Source organism: Moschus berezovskii, chromosome 28 (genome assembly GCF_049115385.1).
Source record: "Moschus berezovskii isolate FMDL1 chromosome 28, NW_MosBer_1.0, whole genome shotgun sequence".
In the NCBI taxonomy this organism is placed as follows: Eukaryota; Metazoa; Chordata; class Mammalia; order Artiodactyla; family Moschidae; genus Moschus; species Moschus berezovskii.
Window position 1 is genome coordinate 10672733 of NC_142487.1, and position 16330 is coordinate 10689062.

Below are 16330 nucleotides of genomic sequence, written 5' to 3' on the forward strand. Positions count from 1 at the left end.
CTCCCCTGCACAGTTAGTTTGTGGGTGGGCTGGGGGCTGTCATGAGTTCCGGTTTCCCTGCAGGCCACCTCCTGTTATTTTCCATTCTTCCTTTGTCACAGCATCTCCTAGGATGCACGCCCCCTGTGTCTCACACTCTGGGTTGTGATCTCTTGGGGTCTGTTTCCTTGGAGTTCTCTTCATGTTTTCCTCCAGTTAAAAGAGACAGGGAACAACTCAGAAGAGCAAAACAATTATGATTAAGGTTTACAAAATTATTCCCTAATAGCTATCAGATTTGGATCCTTTAGCCCAGAAAAGAGAGCATGCATAATTTCTTTTGCGCACAGGAAGAAATCTCGGAGACTCATCTCCTGTAGGGGAGTCAGTCCTGGGTGTCCTCCTGGGATGCTGTCTGGTTGAGAACCACTCTGAGATTTTCTGGGTGCCCCTGTCTGCCCTGCCACGTGGTGAGTGGACTCCAGGGTATACAGCGGGGCTGGGGAAGCCCCCACCCAGGGTGCCAGGGCCCTTACTGTTTATTTCTTCCTTTTCTTGGCACTGGGTCATTGTCTCCCATGCTGAGCTTCAGATTGAACAGAAGCTGGTAACCCAGCCCATGGATCAGAGGGTAGACACTGGGTACTTGGTGACTTCATGGCATTATCAGATGCAGGATGTTGCAGAGAATAGACGTGCACTGGCATTGGTGTTTAACCTTTTTTAGAGAAGCTAATAGACACCTGGGACTTCCCAGGTGACACAGTGGAAATGAATCTGCCTGCCAATGCAGAAGACTCAGGAGATGTGATTTGATCCCTGGGTCGGGAAGATCCCCTGGAGGAGGGCCTGGAAACTCACTCCAGTATTCTTGCCTGGAGAATCCCATGGACAGAGGAGCCTGGCTACAGTCCATGGGGTCACAAAGAGTCGGCCATGACTGAGCAATTGAGCATGCAGGCAAACGGACAGTGCAGTGATGCTGGCCAGCCTTGTGGCTACTGTTTTGAGGAAGTATGAACATCGAGCTGGTTTGGATCTAGAGTCCAGATCAAACGTCACAGAAAACTCAAGTTCCAAAATGTTTTCCTTCAGTCAGCAGAATGGCAGAATGCTACCGCAGTCTGCTTGTCCTGGCTGACTCCGTGTTCCTGGTTGCCAGATACAGTTTGCCGTTTAGATCCATTTAGCAGAAAAGGATTCTGTCTTGTAAAAACACAGGCTTGATGTGTGCCGGCACTTGGGAAGCTCAGTTAAATATTCTAATCCTTTTCTGGGATAGAGGCAGGCACACAAACAGAATCGTGTCACAGATTTACCTGTGTGTTTCTATACATGTCAGACCTTGGGCAAGTCTCTTTTGTGCTAGATTGGGTAAGGCACCAGATTCGTGGGTGGGAAAGCAAAGTTTGAATTGAGCTGCTTGGGTCATGTGGTCAGGTCATGGTGGAACAGAAGTTTGTGCTCTCAGGTCAGAGAAGGTCTTTAGTCCCATCCCTGACCCCTCAAGCTGTCCAAACCACCGAGTGAAGAAACACACTTCCTTTGGTTCGTCTGACCAAATTATTATCTAGCAACTTCTGGCCTGGTTGCTTCAATCAAACTGCAGTCTTCCTGCCTGCTTGTGAGAGAGTCCGGTGGGGGAGGAGGGGGCAGTGTGGATGGGTCCCCAGAGTCAGAGCCTTAGCGGACAGAAGGGTTCAAGTTGAAACCTGAATGGTGAACTCACCCCTGGACCAAGTCATCCATCATCTTTCCCGGATCATTGCTTTTTCTTCCTTGTTTTGTTTTTAAATAAAGTCAATCAGTTGTGTTTTTGTAAAGCTAGAATGTAGAAACGGACATTCTTGTCCTGTCACTTGGATTCTGAGTGCATGTGTAGAAATGCCTTTAAGCCATGACCGTGACCTGAGATGCAGATGAAATACGCTCGAGGTTCGTGAGTGGCCGAGGGGGTGCTCCAGCTGGAGGCAGCCAGACTTTACTGCTGGCCAGGCCCAGACATCAGGTGACATTTTCCAGCCTCCTGTTTGATGGGAGAGCAGCACATGAAGTTATGGTTTGGTTGTGCTGCTGCTGCTGCTGCTAAGTCGCTTCAGTCGTGTCCGACTCTGTGCGACCCCATAGGCGGCAGCCCACCAGGCTCCCCTATCCCTGGGATTCTCCAGGCAAGAACGCTGGAGTGGGTTGCGATTTCCTTCTCCAATGCATGAAAGTGAAAGTGAAGTTGCTCAGTCGTGTCTGACTCTTCATGACCCCATGGACTGCAGCCTACCAGGCTCCTCTGTCCATGGGATTTTTCCAGGCAAGAGTACTGGAGTGGGGTGCCATCGCCTTCTCCCATGGTTTGGTTGTAACTGCCTGCAGAAAACAGTGGGTATGATGATGTGATGGCCTAGTCCAGTGGCGGGAGGAGTGGGCCTGGAGGTGGTGGGAAGTGACTGGGGTCAGCAGTAAAATCCTTACAGATGCTTCCTCCTGGGGGTCCAGCTTTGGAAGGGCAGCCTTCTGCTGTGCTTCCTGTGGCCGGCGGGGGAGGTTCCAGTGTGCCCTGTGTTAAGTCACTTCAGTCACATGCGACTCTTTGTGACCCCATGGACTGTAGCCCGCCAGGCTCCTCCGTCCATGGGATTTCCCAGGCAAGTGGATTGCCATTCCTTCTCCAGGGGATCTTCCCAAGCCAGGGATTGAACCTGAGTCTCTTGGGTCTCCTGCATTGTCAGGCAGGTTCTTTGCCACTGGTGCCACCTGTAGCCTCCTGCTGCTTCCTGTGGCCGTCAGGGGGCTTCCATGTGCCCTGAGACCCAGTTAAAAAAGAAGAAAGATACAGAGTGTCTCACAGAACCCAGAGCAGGAATGTAGCTGGTCCTCAGGAAGATACCAGAACCATCTTTGGGCCACTTGGCTTAACTTCTCTCCGCACAGCTGCCTCTGCTTTCTAGCCCAGGGAGTTGAAAGGTGGCTCCCTCCAGCCTCCCATCCACATGGTGTGGTTCTAGCCTCCGGGGCCTTCGTCCCTGTGTTTCCCTGTCTCTGTGTGTCAAGGAGGAGGGAGGGCACACTGAGATCGAGTCCTTCCCCCCAGTGCTGGACTGTATTGATTGTAAATCTGTCTGTGACACCGACAAGGCTATTTGGTTGAACAAAGACATGAAATCTGGGAGCTGGGGCAGTTGTAGCTTAGGCCAGCCTCGGCATCCAGGGATTTCTGTATTTGGTGGCATAGTATTGAGAAGATCCTAGTAGATCATTCTTTTAAAAATTTCTACTCCTGATTATGTCCTACAGGTTGTCTAATATCTTAGTACAGTTTTGCATGTGTGCAGTTTGTAAATAGATACACACCTATCAGAGGATCCACACCTCATTTTCTGCAGTCAGGGATGTGCAGTCAAAGCGGCCTGAGACTCATCCTTTATGGGATGTTCACAGTCCATGGAAGGTGTTGACCCCCAGTGTCTCTGGGAATATTCTCTTCTGGAAATATTCAGTGATTCGTACGAGGGACAGTTCCTATCTTGGGAAGCATAAACTACGTATTTTCTTTCTTGACCCTAAAATAAACTTCTTAAAGAGTTGTATGTCCACCAATCTTGATTTATCCACAAGGATGACTTCACGTTGTTGGTACATGAAGTTCAAACACGTTGATCCCCTCCTGTCAGCGTGAAGAGGTAGGGATTCTCTTGGTAACCGTGATGCGGGTACCCTTGTGTTTCCTGGTCAGATTTCTTAAACTGAGTGTGCTAGTTTAGCATTTATTCCCAAAGAACATAGATGGAAAGTGAGGGGGGCAGTATTAAATAATTTCCCTCCCAGTTAGAAATTCACTGCTGCCTTTCCTGTGTGTTTTGTAAAGTCTCTGAAACGCTCGCAGAAATGCTGGATGACAGAGGGACTGAGCCGTGAGAAAGTCAAGCCGGCGTGATGGTTATGGGAATGGCTCTCCTTGCACTCTGCAGGCTCAGCCCCCTCCTTCTGATGCCCAGACTCCCGCAAATACATCTCCCCCCTTCTGTGACCTCCCCTCCTGAATCTAGCATGGGCATCAAGTCTGGGCGGAATCCAGTTGACCCTCAGACGTATAGGATGATTCCTCCCCTGTCATGGGTCAAAAACTATCACTGTTTATGGGGAACAGTGACAGTCAGGAAGGTAGGTGAGTTGTGAGCAGAGGCTGGCGTCTCGGCTCATCAGTACCTCGCAGGTATGTTGACTGCTTCTGGCCAACGAGGGAGCACGTGTGAGTGCTGCAATCCAGCTTCGTGACTAAGGATCACAGCCGCTAACTTTCTGCATCATGTAGGAGCTCGGCTTGGGGTCAGCAAAGTGTTGAGTGTTAACTCAGGCCAGCGAGTGGTCTGAGGACAGCAGCTGTCAGGCTTGTCAGGGTCAGGACATAGGAAGGATTCCATCTGCCCACCCTGCAGAGCTGAGCATGAGCGCCTGCTGAGTCTCTGTGTGGAGTCTTAGCTCTGACACGATAGGCTGGCCACCGTCATCTGTGAAAACACCTGGCATATAGTAGATGCTCAGTAAAAATGCAGCAGGTGTCTGCAGTCTCCTCAATACCTGTTTCCTGGTTTGGTTTCCTTCCAGTCCTCTTAAAGGTCCCCCCGTGCTGGGTCTTCTTGATTCCACTGCCATTGGGATGAAGCCCAGGCTCCAGGGGCTGGTGGGGAGGAGGACCACGCCTCCTCACCCAAGCCCGAGAGCCCTTGGGGTCCACGGCTGTGCTTCCCACTTGAAGGACAAATTCATGGTGTGGTGGTACCAGCTGATCCTAAGGCCAGCAGAGCACCCTGGGTGGTCACCGAGTGCTGTGGCTCCGATGTTTCTGTTTCCAGGAGCCCCAGGCTGGGGGCGGGCAACCTGGTGAGAAAGGGGGGCCAAGTCTCAGTGTTCTAAAACCCAACATGGGGGCTGGCATCTGTCACTTCCACCATTTTTCTGCTTTTTAAGAGCGCAAGTTGTTAGGTCCAGGCCACATGTCTGTGCTAAGTGGCTTCAGTTGTGTCAGACTCTTTGCAACCCCATGGACTGTAACCCACCAGGCTCTTCTGTCCATGGGATTCTCCAGGCAAGAATACTGAAGTGGGTTCCCATGCCCTCCTCCAGGGGATATTCCTAACCCAGGAATCAAACCAGTGTCTCTTACGACTCTTGCAATGGCAGGCAGGGTCTTTACTGCTGTGCTACCTGGGAAACCCCCTAGCCTACACACAGGGGACCAAATACCAGGTGTCAGGAGTCACTGAGAACCACATTAGAAGCTGCAATTATGATCATTCTGTGTCCTTATTTGCTAGACTTGCAACTTGGGAGGAGTGAGTATTGGGTGTTTTATAAGAACATTACAGAACAATAAAATCCCACGTTGGTACAGGGAGCCTGTGCAGGCCAGCGGGTTCCCCGCTGGGAACAGGAGGCTCGTGTCTCTGCCGTTTGTCCGGAGAACCTGGCTTGCCCAGTCACCACCCCACACATGCGCTGCTTGAGCAGAAAGAAAGGTGACAGAAGAGCAGGTGGTTCCTCTGGCAGGAAGTGAGAGTAAGTAAAACACAAGATTAGCAAAATTTTTAAACAGTTAAGGGCACACTTTGTAAGACTCAGACACACGGAAATGTCTGCTTTGCTGCACAGAGTCTGTGCACTGGGACTTGAGGGCTCTCTGAAAAAGCCGAGAAGCAGCGGGGCTGCTATGCGGAAGTGGAGGGTGATGGGACTCGCCATTCTTCCCCTTTTCAGAAGCATCTTCCTTGTTCTTTTCCTTCTTTAACTTGTCTGAGGAGTGAGGCAGAGGAAGGACTTCTTTCGGAGCCGGCTGGTAGAGAGATGGAGCCCCTGGTGCTCACCTTTTCCCACGCCAAATACTCAACTTCAGTTTCCCTAGAACTCCTAGGACATGCCTTTGCCACCTGGAGGATGGAGAGGCCACCACCTGCTCTGGGGCCAGAGCACTCGATGATTGATGGAACGCTAGACTCTTTAATCCACTAGATCCGCCAGTGCTGGAACAATGAGAGGCAGATAAATGTAATGGAAGTAAGATGGGATGACATTTAAAAAAAGCATAAATATTTTCTTACTAGGAGCAGTTTTTTTGGGGGGTGGGTGACATCCCAGAATCGAGGCCACCTGTTCTTTTTAAACACCATCCCAAAGTCAGAGAAGACCTGGGGAGCGTCTTGTGCTTAGAGACCCATATCCCTGGACAGGCTGCTGTAATTCCCTGTCCTTGGGTGATGCTTCCAGGACTTAAACTTGACCAGTGATAGGAGGAGACAGGGCAGTTCAACTGAAAACTTTTCCACAAACAATAGAAACCAAACTAGAATCTAGATAATGTACTTTAAACTAGAAGATCCTCGGTGATGATACGAAAATCCAGTGTGCTTCAGCTGAGTCCCAGCACTGTCAAACACATAAATAAAATAATATTAAAAAATAAAATAATAATATATTTATGTTTATTATGTTCAAGGAAATAAAAGTCATGATTTCAGACTTTGGCATGCCATGAAAAACTGTATTGTGAAAATTTTATGGTGGAAAAAATGCAATAACTGATATCAGAAAATCAATGAATGGGTTTATCGTCATGTTCAATACATCTTTAAAAAGAACTAGAAGATAGGTCAGAATAATTCCAAACTGAAACTCAGACAAAAAAAGATGGAAAATAAAAGAAGATAAAGACGCACATGGTACTGTGAAAAAGTACAGTACAGGCACAGCTGGTCACAGAAGAAGAGAAAAGAAACACAGCTTCAGGAGATGATAGTGGACATTTCTCCATAGAAAATGCCTGGCTGGGTGCCGGGAGCTTTTATGAGCTCAGCGTTTGTCATCATCGCTGTGAATGTTTAGTCCACTCCTGCTCCGAAGAAGGGTTGGGATTATTGGCAATAGGTGTGGAGTCCAGATGCAGGAGTCCCCGAAGGCGGGCAACAGAGGATGAGATGGTTGAATTACATCACCAACTCAATGGACATGAATTTGAGCACACTCCAGGAGATGGGGAAGGACAGGGAAGCCTGGTGTGCTGCAGTCCATGGGATCGCAAAGAGTCGGACATGACTTAGCAACGGAACATCAAATGTTCCCCAAAAATCTCTTCGCTCCTGGGGTGTTCCGCTTGGACTGTAGGCCTGAGAGTCTGATTGGTACTGGCTGAAATCCCAAGTTTGAAAGTAGAATAAAGTTTCCTATGGAAATAATATTATAAATGGATGTTGGGGTCTTCATTGTAGAGAGCTATAGAGCAAGCCCAAGCTTGGGAAAGAATCATGATTTATTTAGAGCATTATGTCAACAAAAAGATGCATGCCTGAGTTTTAAAAGTTTGGAACCCAGCCATCAGCCATCCTGTTGATGTCTTGGGGTGGCCTGTGCAGTCTTGATCACCCTGGCTTTGACACCCTGTCTGATTCTTTTGAAAGTTTAGGTCTGATGTGTAAGTGACCTAGGGGTTTCCCAGGTGGTGCTAGTTATAAAGAACCTGCCTGCCAATGTAGGAGAAGTCAGAGACCCCTATTCGATCCCCGGGTTGGGAAAATCCCCTGGAGGAGGGCATGGCAACCCACTCCAGTATTCTTGCCTGGAGAATCCCACGGACAGAGGAACCTGGCTGGCTACAGTCCATGGGGTCTCACAGAGTCAGACACAATGAAGCAGGTTAGCACACAACGCAGCACAACCTATTAGGGAAAAGACTCTGACCAAGAATAAATGTAGATACAGATGTACGTGTGTGTGTGTGACTGAGTCGCTGTGCTGTACACTTGAGACTAACAATGAACGACATTGTAAATCAACTATGTTCAATTAAAAAAAGAAAATAATTGGTTTTATGCTGATGCCTCCTTCGTAGCTGACAGTCCCCTTCTCATTCGGGCAGGACCTAGCAGATGTGTCTTTAGGACTAATGACTCTCTTATGGGTGGTGAACCTGGAAAGCAGTAGGAGAGGCGCTCCTCGTGGGTCCGAGAAGTGAACTTCTTTTAAGAAGACATTTACATCTGTCGGGGCTGGTGAGAGCCTTTAGGGGTTTCACGGGACTCGGAAAACTGTGCTCTGACCCTCCAACCTGCTGTGTGACCTCAGGGAAGCCATGCAGCTTCCTTTCCTGCAGATTGGGGGCTTGATGGGCTGTGACAACGTCCTGTCATTTCAGGAAGCGGAGCCGGCTTCCTTCCAAGGGCGTTGAGTCCCCTGGAAGTCACGGGGCCAAGGAGAAGGGGTGAGCAGCCTGTGCCTCCCGGCCCTCCTCTGATGCCTTTATCCACCCAGGAGTTGCTGCATCAGAGCTTTGCAATTTCCTGTGGGACAGGCATGATCCGGGGCGTTTTCCTCCTGCCTATGTGTATGTGTGTGTGTGACCGTCTGAAAGAGGTCCTGCAGGAAAAGGAAGTCACCCAGCTCAGTGATTCATGACAACTGCCCTGCATCCTGCTCTGCCATCCTCTGCCATCCGCGGGCAGGGCCTTCCCCTGGTGGCCGGCGGGGGAATGGCAGGCCCGGAAGCAGGCCATCCCCAAGTTATCACAAAGCCTCTGACCCTACAAATGATTTTGTCGTCGTTGTTCAGTCACTCAGTTGTGTCCAACTCTTTGGGACTCCATGGACTGCGGCACACCAGGCTTCCCTGTCCTTCACTATCTCCTGGAGTTTGCTTGAACTCATGTCCGTTGAGTTGGGATGCCATTCAACCATCTTGCCCTCTGTTGTCCCCTTCTCCTCCTGCCTTCAATCTTTCCCAGCATCAGGGTCTTTTCTAGTGAGTCGGCTCTTGGCAGCTGGAACCCTTTGGTAGAGCAAGTAGATGGGCTCCGAAACGTGCCCCCTGGAGCAGAGTGCTGCCCATGAGAATGACCCCTTGGGCCAGAGCCCTGGATGCCAGCCGCTTTCTTAGAGGACAAGGGCTCTGCTGCTGGGGGGAAGCTATCAAGGGGCTGTTGTCCGCGCTGGGTACGGGGAGGCCTGGGTGCAGCCCAGTTCTTCCTGTCCAGAGTCGCTGGGGCTGCGAAGACTGCAGGGTGGTAGGGGTCTGCTCTTTCACAGGGACTTTAAGCTCAGCTGAGATGGGAAGGATGGGGCTGTGGTTTGGGGACACTGAGAAGCATTAGCTGGAGTCCCTCCTGGGGATGCAGCTGGAAATAGCAGTCGCATCGATCTGGAGTCCAAGGAGCTGGTGTTTCCTTTCTGTCGTCACCTCTTTGAACTCTGCACATCGACCCAGGGCTGTAAAGATGCAACGTCTGGTGTGGCTATTTCCCTGGGCTCAGAGCCAGTGCAGGCCACGTGCTCTGGGAGGTGACACCTTCTGGACAGTGACCTTCTGATGAGGATCCCAAGCCCGACGCCCTCCTGCTCCCGGGTTTGCTAGGATTGTCCCCTGAATGCGGGAGTGAGAGGGCATACCCGTAATTCAGATGCCGATGGTGTTTCAAATCTCATTTCATATTTCAGTGTCTGGAGTAAAACACCTTTCTTTGAGTTTCAGCATTTTCTCCTTGATCTGCGGGCTTTTAACGTGAAGCTTTGAAGAGAAGCTCATCACTGTCTTTTCCTTCTTGGACTAGGTGTGTCTCTTTTCCCTCTCACTTCTCTGTCTCGAGTCTCCGCAGTCCTCCCAGAGCAGATCTTTCCATGTGTCCTGGATCTCCTCGCCGTGCGGCCACTCTCAAAGGCTTTGTTCTCCTTTGTCCTGCTTTCTGGGCAATCTCTGGACTTCACCTTGCCAACTCTTCCTTTGAAATTCCCATTTTTGTCATTATGTTTAGTTTCTGAGGGTCCGTCTTACTTTCTGAATGATCTTCTAAAAATGCATCCTCTACTTTTCTGTGGGTGTAAATCTCCAGTATTTCTTAGATGAGTATTTCTTTGTAAAAGATTAAAATGCATCCCCAGGGACTTCCCTGGTGGTCCAGTGATTAGGGGTCCACGCTTCCAAAGCAGGGGGCATGGGTTTGATCCCTGGTCAGGGAATCAATCATGCATGCTGCATGGCTTGGCCAAAAGAAAAAAATAAAAGGAGAATGTTTAAAAAAATAAAATGCCTTTCCAAAGCTCTGTTTGCACAGGGGCTGGTGGGTGGGGGCACACGTGGCCTCTAGTTGGGGAACTCCACGTGTTCATAGCTGGGTCTGCAAGCAGGGAGACACACTCACCATCTGGGCTCGCACAGGGTGGGGCAGGGTGGGGTGAGTAGCTCCCCACCCACACCCGAGCTGTATGTAGGATCATGGTCCAGCCTGTGTTTGACACAGGTTTTCTGGAGTCAGCCTCCAGCATCCTCCCAGAACATCCCTCCTCTTATCTCATGGCTGGGGCGCCTAGGTGTGATTCTCTGCAATCTGGCCTCTGATTCCGATATTCTGATTCCAGCACTGCCTCTAGCTCTTGGTACCTTCAGGGAACGTGGGCAGGACTGACTTGTTCTCCCCGCTGAAGGCCCTTAGGCTGCAGCTCCTTCTTTCACAGTGACCCCACCCTTCCTCCCCCAGCTGTTCCTCTCTGTCCTCACTTGTCTGATGGTTGTCTCTTCTCCCATCTCTTTGACCTTGTGACTGTGTTTTTTTACTCCTTAAACCATTTGACAAGGGATTTGAAAAGGACTGGAGAAAAATGCACTTGGGACTTACCAGATGGTACTAGTGGTAAAGAACCCGCCTGTCAATGCAGGAGACTAAGAGATGCGGGTTCGATTTCTGAGTCTGGACGATCCCCTGGAGGAGGAAATAGCAACCACTCCAGTATTCTTGCCTGGAGAATCCCATGGACAGATGAGCCTGGCTGGCTACAGTCAGGTCGCAAAGAGTCAGACACGATTGAGCAACTTAGCATGCACACACAGAGAAAAATGCATGCGTCTGTTTCCAGTGTGTGAGTGGACCCCTTTCCTAACAGCTTTATAGAATTATTTAACAGAGAAAGAGCTGTACAGTTGGGCAAAACTGGAGGTTCTTATGCAGCCATCAGATTCTAGAGAGAAAATGATAAACATGCACTTAGAATTTATCGTTCTTACAGGATGATACCTAGAAAAATAGGTTACATCTTTTTAGAGTGCTAAAGGTTTGAATAAAATCAGTTTCTACCAAAACAAAGTGATGTGTTGCCATACTTCTTAGATCCCTCCCCAAATTTCCAGATTTCTGGATGTAAATGTACTGGAACATGCCACTTCTAGGTTAATTATTGTGTATAGATGGCACATGTTTCTGAAACTTATTTTAGCATACTTCTTTTATGAAGGCAATACAACTTCATTGTCAAAATTTCTGGTATGAAATAGAAGAAAATATCCCACTTCCCCCGAGCTGGAAGTAAGCTCCCCTGTGTGGTTCTGTTTATACTGGGTCAGAACCCGCACCCATGGTCTTCATGGCTGTATTCTCATCCTTTTCCAGGACACTGGCGTGGGGAAGTCCAGCATCGTGTGTCGATTTGTCCAGGATCACTTTGACCACAACATCAGCCCGACCATTGGGTAAGTTCTCATCTATTCTTCCGATTCACCTTTCTTCCTTTCTAAGTACCCAGAGAGGTCACAGTGTCTGAGCCTTCGGGGGTGTTCATCCCAGCCAGGGAGATTCAGTCTTGACTGTGAAGACTTGGACACAACTCAGGGACTTGGGCAGTGTGTCCGGTCTTCTTGTCCCTGGAGTCCCCTCCACCCTGCACCAGCCGCCCTCACTGCCGCCTCGGGTTGTTTCCTTGATCTCCGAGTGCATTATTCTGCAGATCATGCCGACTTTATTTCCAGATGGAAGTCGAGATCTGGGACGAATCCCTGAAGGTCCTGCTTGAACTTGCCTGCCAGGAAACCTGGGAACGCGTCCACTCACAGCAGAGCTGTCTGCACGGCTCGTGGGCAGATTGATTTTCCTTTCCTGGCTTAATCCAGTGTCGGCATCTCTGTTCTGATGCTTCGGAAGGGAGGGGAGGATTGCCCTCCTACCCCCTGCCCTGCCCAGACCCCAGCCTTGGGACGTGAGAGCACTTCCTGTTCGCTTTCTCCTTGCTATGGATGCCTTCACCAGATGTGCTTCTGCTGTGCTGTTTTGCAGGTGGTTAATTTTTCACCATCTTAGTACTTGGCCCAGTGTGTTTTTCTCCGTGAAGACAGCATGCTCTCTGCAGAGAGCAAAGTTTGGTTTTTCTCAGCAGGGAAACAACGGGTGTATCAATTTGGGGAACTGGGTAGGATGGATGAGGACAGGGCAACAGCCTCCATCAGCCTTGAGTGGAGGAGGTTCACGGCAGGGCACATGGCAAGCTTCTGACTCACAGCCGTCGAGTCCACTGGGAGTCCACCCGCCTCCCACGGTGATCACTGCCTTGGGAAAGACTTCAGGCTGTGAAAGGGCATCGTTTCTGCACCGAAAGTTCATCCTTGTCACCCGGTGACTCATGAGAAACCCTGACTGCTGTTCAAGCAGATTGTTGGCATCATGAACAGACGTGTGCACCTCTCTTTCTAGTTTGACCTTTACAAGGACATCATGTTTCTTCTCTGCCAGATTCTGCTTCCCGCAGGTAATGAAGCCAGTTCAGCATTGCTCACCCCCATCGCTTAGGAAACGAAGACGCCTGAGAGTCTGAAGTTGAAAGCTAGCAAGGAGGCAGAAAAACAAACAAAAAAAACCCAAAAACCCAACCAAAAGAGCAACAGTTGTCAGTCTTCATTTCAAACAGTAATCATCTTTCTCCTAGTGGCAGGAAATCAGGAACAGAGAGAGGTGTCTGCACATATAGGGATGTGTGTGTGTGTGCATGCTCAGCCGTGTCCAACTCTTTGCGACCTCATGGACTGTAGCCCACCAGCCTCCTCTGTCCATGGGATTCTCCAGGCAAGAATCCTGGAGTGTGTTGCCATGCCCTCCTCCAGGGGATCTTACCGACTCAGGGATCAAACCTGCATCTCTAGCATCTCCTGCATTAGCAGGCAGATTCTTTACCAGTTGAGCACCAGGGAAGCCCCACATTTAGATGAACACATACACATATAGGGGCTTCCCTGGTGGCTCAGCTGGTAAAGAATCCGCCTGCAATGCGGGAAACCTGGGTTCAGTCACTGGGTTGGGAAGATCCCCTGGAGAAGGGAAAGGCTACCCACTCCAGTATTCTGGCCTGGAGAATTCCATGGACTGTATAGTCCATAGGGTCACAAAGAGTCAGACACAACTGAGTGACTTTCACAATTCTTCACAATACACATATATGGTATGATATGCATTGCTGCCTTCACTAGAGCTGTTCCTAGTGGGCTCACCGTGTACTGACAGGGACTTCACAGCTGTCACTTCCTCATTTGACCCTGAAACAGCCCATAGATCACGCAGGGTGGATTTGGGGCCTATTTCACAGATGAGCAAACTGAGGGACTGTGACCCTCATCCCCCAGGGTGGCCATGGGGCTCTGTCTTCTCTCCTGGCTGTGCTGTCAGATTCTTTCTTGACCAGGGTCAAGGCCGTCTCAGGTCTCAGGCTTACCTCCATCTTATCTGTAAAATGAAAAGCGTAGTCTGGGTATATTTTTTTCCCCTAGCTCATGAAAGTCTAAGATTTTAAAGGCATGAAGTTAGTTTTCTAAACCTGAGAACTTTTTGTGAGCAGAGTTGCTGTATTATTTATCCCATTGCCTAGAATATTGAAGAATGAATGAAAATCTGCTTTGTTGTTTAGTTTCTAAGTAACTTGTTTAGTTGGTAAGTGACTTGTTTCGTCGCTAGGTTGTGTCTGATTTTCTGCGACCCAATGGACTGTAGACTGCCAGGCTCCTCTGTCCTTGGGATTTCCCAGGCAAGAATACTGGAGTGGGTTGCCAATTCTTTCTCCAGGAGATCTTCCTGACCCAGGATTGAACCTGCATCTCTTGCATTGGCAGGCAGATTCTTTTCTACTTTACCACCGAGCCACCTGAGAAAATCTGACTTACATCAGTGTAAAAACAAAACTAAGCATCAAGACAAAATGTTGATATAGCTGTCTACATACAATTTTAAAAAGCATTTTTGGAAAATGTTCCATAAGCCAAGTTAAAGGGCAAAGGTCAACTGGAAAAATTTTTTTAAAATACACTGTTGCAAAAAGTTGGTATAAAATAGTCAAAAAGGACACAGGAGGGATGACCATCCCTGCTAAAAAGTAAGCAAAGGTCATGAACTAAAGATTCACAAAAGAAAAACAACTGAACAGTAAACACTAAAATGATGTTCAGACTTAAGATAACGGTGACAAAAAACCAGAAATGAAATACCATTTCCTGTGTGTCATCCTGGAGCAGATTCGAAAGGCTCTTGTTTGAGGAAAAAGTCATCTCATACATTTCAATGGGTGTATAGGTAGGTACAAGCTACCGTTTAGTGAGCGTAGCAATGTGGAGAATATATGCTTCCAAGAAGTCCAAAGAATAGTTGTACAAGCACACAAAGATTCAGGTTCAAGGATATTCATTTAACCATTGTCATAATAGTGAAAACTAGGTGATCATAACGTGGTATGTAATACACAGTCACCAGGTAATGATGCTGATCTATAGTCACAGAAATAGAAAGATGTCCACAATATATCAAGTACAGGAGATATGAAATCTATGTACCATCGACTGGGGGATAAAAGTTGTGTCAACACCATTTGGAAGACAATACCAACTTATTAGCAATGATTATGGCTGGGTAGTGAAATTACAACTGATTTTATGTTCCTCGTTTATATTCATTAAAAAAAATTTTTTTAGTGGAGTACTAATATTGCTTTTCCAGTGAGTCAACTCGTTGCATGAGGTGGCCAAAGTATTGGAGTTTCAGCTTTAGCATTAGTCCTTCCAATGAACACCCAGGATTGATCTCCTTTAGAGTGAACTGGTTGGATCTCCTTGCAGTCCAAGGGACTCTCAAGAGTCTTCTCTAGCACCACAGTTCAAAAGCATCAATTCTTTGGCGATCAGCTTTCTTCACAGTCGATGCTGGGAAGGATTGGGGGAGGGAGGAGAAGGGGACGACAGAGAATGAGATGGCTGGATGGCATCACCGACTCGATGGACATGAGTTTGAGTGAACTCTGGGAGTTGGTGATGGACAGGGAGGCCTGGCATGCTGTGATTCATGGGGTCGCAAAGAGTCGGACAGGACTGAGCGACTGAACTGAACTGAACTGAATATTGCTTTTATAATGAGAAAAGTCATCAAGAGATTTTGATTTTTGGAGTATATTTGCTCTGATGAGTAAGCCGGGATGTACAGTTTAAAAACTCTTCAAGAATGAAATGTCATGCGGCAGATGCGATTTTGATCATGTTAGGTTATATCACTTAGAAAAATGCTTAGAATTTCCATCTAGTGCAATTGTGTGTTGATAATTAGACCTCTCTGAGTATTCACCTTTGTGTTGAGTACATTGTGGGGACAGTCATGGGACCTGCAGGGACGAATATCTTCTTCCCTGGAACTTCAGTGGTCTGCCCTTAGTCTCAGGGAAGATTAGGAATTGAGGAAATCTTACCAGGATGAGCACTGAGTGGTTGTAGGGTTGGCCTCTCGCTGGACCGTGAGGGCCCTTGGGGTCCATGAAAGTGAGGGAAGACATCCTGATGCTTTACCCCTGCAAACTCCAGTGAAGAACAAGAGGAGGACACCTTTATTGTCCCTAGAAAGTGAATTTGGTTCAGTGATCATGTCTGACATATAGTCTAAATTTTCATTTTTCCAGTTGTCTTCAAAATGTCTTTGGAGTGCTTTTCCCACTAATCCAGGGTCCAGTGAAGGTCCATACAGTGCCTTTGGTGGGTTTGTCTCTTTCCTCTCTCTTAATCTAGATTTTCAAACAACCCCCCGTCTTTGGTTCTGTTCACTTTTCATGACGTTGACTTACTTCAGGCATTTGGGCCCGTCATCTGTTAGAATGTTGCCTATTCCGGATTTACTGGATTGCATCCTCACGATTAAATTCACATTAAACATTTTTTGGCAGGAACTCTGCACAGGTGAACCGGGGATGCAGGTACTGACCACACCACGTCAGGAGGCTCCTCGTGTCTGCTTCTCCCACCATCAGAGGCTTGCTGTTGTTTAATGAATGGGGAACTTTATCACACAGGAAAAAAACAAAACCAAGGCTCCTCAGCGTTCCTTGTGTTAGACTTTTACATCTTTTCTGAGCACTGAGAAAAAGCTTAGGAGGAACTATGCAGAAAAGAAAGTATCAAGTGTTTCGTTATCTACTGAGAGTTTCAAATCCTCCCTTTTTCACGGAGAAAACAAGTATTTGTTCCTCTACCCATCTTCATCCCTGCGCTTGCACAAGCAGGGTGAGGGTGAGACACGGTATTCCAATGGTTGCTGCC

The 16330-nt window shown here is 48.3% G+C and overlaps 1 protein-coding gene across 2 annotated transcripts in view; it reads left to right on the forward strand.

Annotated features, from left to right (window-relative positions):
- Positions 1–16330, forward strand: part of RAB31 (RAB31, member RAS oncogene family) — an 85376-nt gene that overhangs the window by 20789 nt on the left and 48257 nt on the right. For both annotated transcript variants that reach the window (XM_055417210.2, XM_055417209.2), the window contains exon 2: positions 11394–11473. In XM_055417210.2, coding sequence (XP_055273185.1) covers positions 11394–11473 — 80 coding nt within the window. The remainder of the gene's footprint in view (positions 1–11393; positions 11474–16330) is intronic.